Genomic DNA, 6,002 nt, shown 5'->3' on the forward strand with positions numbered 1-6,002 from the left:
ACAATGATTGGTGGCTAAAGTGGGATACATTTTAAATGTAAAAATGTAGGTGTATTAACAGCATAAATCAAGATACAATATAATTGGTTCTCTTAGATAAGATTTCTTCCCTTAAAAAAGCTACTTGGAAGTATTTCAAGCACACAGAAAATTGAACACTCATGTGCCCTTTACTTAATTTTAACATACCTTCACTTTTGGCTTTCACATTTTCTTCAGATTACTTGGACAGAAAAATAAAAAGATACAATGGAACGCTTCCTGTTAGACTCCCTCTCCTTCTCCGAAAAAGTAGCCATTATTTGAAACTTCATATGTATCATTTCTGAGACCTTTCCACTTTGATTTCACAGCTTCTCATTTAAAAAATAAAACCTCCCTAAAAACATTACTTATACTAGATAATTTTTGCAACGTGCTTCCCCCTCAGTATTGTGTTGTCCATATGAATGCTGATAGCTGCAATTCACTGAGTTTACATAGTAGTCTTTGTATCAACTTTTTAAGTAACTTATCGATTCCATTAGTAGATATTGTTTCCCTGATAGAGCTGTGCTGCTAGGAACATTTCTTTAGTGCTCACAGTAACTTTGTATACAAAATGCCTTAACTTGTGCATGAACTTAACAGCGAAGGGAACCATCAGTTTCAAGAAACGGAAGGACAGGGATTATTCACAGCAAATTGAGAACACTCTCACTAGGAAACATGTGAGGGAAGGCTCCAACGACAGTAGAAAAGACCTTTCAATACCCTCAACTGTTACTGAGTTTCTTTCTCATGTGTCCATTCATTTCCTCAACCAGAGCGCGAGCAGGGACCAAGGTGAGTCAACAGGGAGTGTGATGAAACTGCAGCAGTCCGCTCCCGACTGCGCCAGACCACCAGAGCTGACAAGAAGGAAGTGTCCAGGCAAGCAGGGCCTAACCTCACTTTCCACCCAGAAAGTCACGGAAGTGAGGAAATGGGATGGACAGGAGAACTAGGAGAACAGACACCTGCCTGGTTTCTTCTCTTTCACAAAGACGTCAGATACACAGCCGAACGGCTAGTGCAAGGGTCCCCACCCTGAGGGCAATTTTCCAAGAGCTGGCTGGCTCTTTAACCAGCGCCTCCCAGCCTTACGCCAATTCCGTAAGGAGAAGCGGGGGGCCAACCCCGCGGCTCCCGCTGCTCCAGAACCTGACGTGAAATTGCGCGGGGCGCACTGGCGGCGGCCATCTTTAATCCGGGCAAAACCCCGCCCTCGCGTCCCAGTCACCGCTCCCACTGAGTCCCTAGGACTTTCAGTGACAAAAGTAGCGCAGTTAACCGTAGAGGTAGTGTCGGGGAAAAAAAAAACATACAAAAGACCCTACTGTCCACGACAACGGAAGTGCCCAGACGCGGCCAATGTAAACATGGCGGTTGAGGAAGCACAGCAAATCCGCGGCGGCGCCAGTGAGAACACGCTCAGAGCGAACGAAGCAGGGCCGCTGGCCGCGGAGGTGGGTAATCTCGCGAGAGCGTATTCGCCGCGGCTCGGCCCGGAAGCCTCAGGGCGGGTGAGAGCCAGTGGGGCGGTCCGCCTGCTGCCGTGTGCGTAAGTGGGGCAGCGACGCGGGGCGGCTACGCTGCGGAATCGGCGTAGGTGGTTTTGGAGAATCCGCCGGCTGCGCCGCGCCGGGGCTGGTCGCGGAGGGGGAGGGGATGTCGGTCAGTGCGAGATCCGCTGCTGCTGAGGAGAGGATCGTCAACTGCAGCACCATGGGTGAGCCTCAGCTCCCGGCCGTCGGCGATTCCGGCCCCGGCTCGGGACGCGCCGGTACTCGGCGACCTCTGGACAAGCCGGGGAACGCCCTGGGGTTAGAGGGGCGAGCGGCGCGGCAGGGAGGCGGCGGGCCCGGGGCGCGGCGGCCTGGGGGAGGGGAGGCGGCCGCGGTGACAGTTTGAATTGAGCGTGAGCGGAGCCGAGGCGGCGGCGTTTCCTGCGTCTTGGCGGGCAGGCCTGGGGAGCGGGCGAGCGGGCGGGCGGGCAAACCGTGGCCTCCGAGGCCCGAGTCGCCGGAGCCTCCCCGTCCCAGCCCAGCTCTCGCCCGCCTCCGAGACCGTCTTTCCTGCGTCCCCTCCGGGCCTCCGGCCCCGGCCCCCGACCCCGCCTTGCCTGTCCCGGTCTCCCGCCCGAGCAGCCTGGGCTGAGGTCCCCTTGTGGGTGTGTAGGCCGGGCGAGCAGGGTGGGGATGTGTGAGCGAGTTGGGCGCGGGTTCTCCGTGGGTCGGCCAGGGAGGGAGGTTGGAGGGAGGGAGGAAGAAGATGCCCTGGGCTGGGGCTGCGATGGAGGCGGCGGCGGTGGCGGCTTCAGCAGCACCAGCAAACATGCTGCTTGCTCCCTTAGCCTTCTCCCGGCTCAACCGTGAAGGCCGGTGGATGGCGGGCGAGTCTCGAGACAGATCCTCAGCTTGGTTTGGGTTTAATTTTTTAGGAAATAGGGAAAGATAAGGTCTCAGAGGGCGCCCCCCGGAGGAGGTGTAAAGGATGGGAACGGTGCCTGGAAAAGGGACGGGGGTTGGACAGACTGGAGAAGTTTAAGGAAATTAATTTTTGAAAATAATTTCAGTAGTCTGTTTTTCTCTTAAGCCTTTTCATTTCCTCTCCTCCCCCACATACTGGAAAAAGAACAGGCCATCTCATTCATATTTTCCACTCCAGAGTTCTACATTTTGTACTTTTTATGTAGTATGAAATAAGCAATTGAGACTTTTTTCTTACACATTTCTTTTTTTGCTAAGTTACTTTTTATAGTACACTGTTGCATATCTGCTTTCTTTCAGTTGAAGGGTTAGAATCTGTGATGACCAGATGTTTGCTAAGTCACTAAAATCATTACTTATTACTTAAATTTTGGCAAGCTTATTGCTCAGTAGTTTAGCTTTAAGAGTTACTTATCTTGATTCTCTAATTTTGATGAAAAGGAAAGCTCTTTCCATTTGCCTCTGATAATCCCGAGGAACAGGTAATCTAGAGTGCCAAGCTTTTTTTTAAAAACATATTTAGGTGCATTCAGGTAGTGAGAAGTTGGGGAAACTCCAGGATTTAGCCATGTAGCAGGAGTACAACTTGTAGAGTCCTGACAGACTGAAGGATGGACAAGTTTCTTCCTGGATTCTTTATTTCTCCAAACAGCAAGGGAAAGAGTAGGGGATGATGGTGGGGACTGGGAGTGGAGGCAAGAAACAATCTTTCATTACATACAGCTGAATGAGACTAGAGGAGATAGGGCTTGAATGTCGCTACGAAAGAAATCTGGAAGCTACATCGATGTTTACATGACAGCAGTGTGTCATTCAGTGATAGGGCAATGTGATGGAGCCTGGACCTCTTTATACTGTTATTAAAAATACCACAGAGCGAGCGCTCAGACTTACATAATTGAAAACAAAGTTTCTGTGTGTTTTTGAGAACTTGGTGCATGGTTTCCTGATGTAACAACTTATAGGTACTGGTTTTGGTTTAGAGATAAGACAGTTTGTAGGTAGGTACATGAAAAGTTATGGTAAAGATGTAATCTTTTGAGATATCTGAAGAACTCTCAGACCAGACTTTTATTATTAAGTTCATTATACAGAAAATGCTCCTACTATTAAAGCAAAACCAAACCTGTTTATGAGAAGAGGGGATTCAGTTTAGTGGCAGGGCATGGTTAGTTTAGCAGCCGACTCAAGGCCAGCCTTAGGACAGTTTAAAGGACTACAGCAACAAAAGTGTTAAGGAGAAGTAGGAGGAGAATTAACCTGTGATTTTTATGACGGATTGGAATGAAGATAGTTGTAGAGCAGGTTGGCTTCAGACATGTAATTTGATGGTATATTTGTATATTCATCATAGACTATGTGCCTGGGACTGGACAATAGTGTTGTCTGACTGAATTGCTGGCAGAAAGCCTAATTTCATATTTTGACTTAAAAAGCTATCTTCAAATTTTTATTAAAAGTTGAAATTTGTTAGTGCATTTTACTGAGCTTTGAGACAAAAATGAGTAGATTCCATTCTCTGTACTGTGGTCAAAAAGTGCTGTTGGTCAGAAGTAAGGATTTTAAATGTCAAAAGGGTTTGTGGACTTGGTATGAGAAAAGAAGACTTAAATAAAGGCTGTTAAGCTCAAGTCGCATTTTTCTTATTTTGGATTCAGTTATTCAGCACAGCAGGGGCTAGTAGGGCTAGAGAGGGCCTATTTGTAATCTCCAGAAGAGGTCACCCTCAAAACCAGATACAAACTAGGGCGGGTCCAAAAAGAAAATAGTCCAATGACTGCTTTACCCTTTAAAAAGAAATAGGTTTGTTTTGTTTTCTTTTGATCATTTGTGTCATCAGATTTCTAGAGAGTACAGGGGAGAGGGGGAGGGACATTTTCTGGTTCAAAATCTTAATGAAAGTACACCTTAAGCCGGGTGGTGGTGGCGTATGCCTTTAATCCCAGCACTTGGGAGGCAGAGGCAGGTGGATTTCTGAGTTCGAGGCCAGCCTGGTCTACAGACTGAGTTCCAGGACAGCCAGGGCTATACAGAGAAACCCTGTCTCGAAAAACCAAAAAAAAAAAAAAGTGCACCTTAGCTTGACGAAGAACTTGAACTTTGATGTCAGACATGGATTCAGATCTTGACTTGTCCCTTCTACTGAGGTGTCAGTCATTTTAAGTTAGTGCTTCATAAAAGGTGAAGGATTTTTATTTTTTTCTCTTTCCCTTTTCACCTGACTACATAAATCCCTTACTTTCTTTCCCCTCTGCCCCAAATCCAAAGTTCTGCAAATTCCTTTTTAAATAAAAGCAAAATGAGAAAGATAGCAAAAGTCCCAGCCTTTTATTATTAGGTCCAGTATACAGAAAATGTTCTTGGTATTTTAGCAGAACAAAACTTTTTTTTAGGGGGGGTGGGATGCAGTTTAGTGGCAGAGCAGGGTTAGGTTAGCATCTATGGGATTCTGGGTTTGATTCCCAGCAGCCTCACTTCCCACAAGAAGTCTATTTTATTATGCGTAAAATTTCTGTCCTTTATATAATCCTGTGTGTCTTCATACACTGGTCTACCATGCTTTCAAAATAGATAACTGGATTAGGGTGTTGTACAGTAATTTCTAGGTGGCTAAAGATGGTGTCTAATCAGCTATATTAAAGATTATGTACTTGCAGCCAATAACTGTAAAAGTACTTTGAAAACCGAGAAGAGCAAAGTATACCTGTGTTGGAATAGCATGGGACTGCTCCTATTTATATTAGGGTCTTAAGTATTGCATATTCATATATTTGTGTTTTAGTCTATGTTTGCTTTATAAAGAATATAAAGAGGATATCTCCCTTTCTTGGTAATTGAAAGTTACAACAATCCCTTTTTATTTTAAAAATTTAAAAATGTGTTAAGAGTGTTTATGATGGGGTGCATGTGGGGTTGAGAGGAATGTTTGTTCGGGTCAGTTCTCTCCTTTCACTGTGTTTGCCACAGAACCAAACTCAGGAGGTCAGGCTTAGTGGCAAGTGCCTTTGTGCCCTGAGCATGCTAAATCTGTTCCACTTTACTCTGGAGCCATAAATGAATAATTTTGGTAGCTTTACTTGAGATGAGCCTTCAGTCAGTTTCCCAACCTTGTCAGTATTAATGACAATTGAGTTTATTTTTGTTGTGTGAGTACAACCTGTTAGGAGCATATGTGTGCATATGTGGTACGTGTATGTGTGCATATTACATACTTAGTATTTCTCAAATTTGAGAATTAGGATTATCTAGGTGGCTATTTTGCTTTTATTGTTTTTTGGTAAGATTATATCTGATTCATTACTACTACTGCTTCTACTACTACTATTGTAATTCTTTGACATTGTGCTAGATCAGTCAATAGATCCCAGAGTATAATAACAACTGTGATCATTAAAAAGGAAGAGACCAATGCCAGGCGGTGGTGGCGCACGCCTTTAATCCCAGCACTTGGGAGGCAGAGGCAGGCAGATTTCTGAGTTCGAGGCCAGCCTG

General features: G+C 45.7%; 1 protein-coding gene across 2 annotated transcripts in view; it reads left to right on the top strand.

Annotated features, from left to right (window-relative positions):
• The first annotated feature begins 1,489 nt into the window (after nt 1-1,489).
• The window catches only part of Septin7 (septin 7), a 63,182-nt gene continuing 58,669 nt past the window's right edge, over nt 1,490-6,002 (top strand). For both annotated transcript variants that reach the window (XM_028763728.1, XM_028763727.1), the window contains exon 1: nt 1,490-1,750. In XM_028763728.1, the coding sequence (XP_028619561.1) occupies nt 1,690-1,750 (61 nt within the window). In that variant the 5' untranslated portion in view covers nt 1,490-1,689. The remainder of the gene's footprint in view (nt 1,751-6,002) is intronic.

Source organism: Grammomys surdaster, unplaced genomic scaffold (assembly GCF_004785775.1).
Source record: "Grammomys surdaster isolate TR1022 unplaced genomic scaffold, NIH_TR_1.0 140, whole genome shotgun sequence".
In the NCBI taxonomy this organism is placed as follows: Eukaryota; Metazoa; Chordata; class Mammalia; order Rodentia; family Muridae; genus Grammomys; species Grammomys surdaster.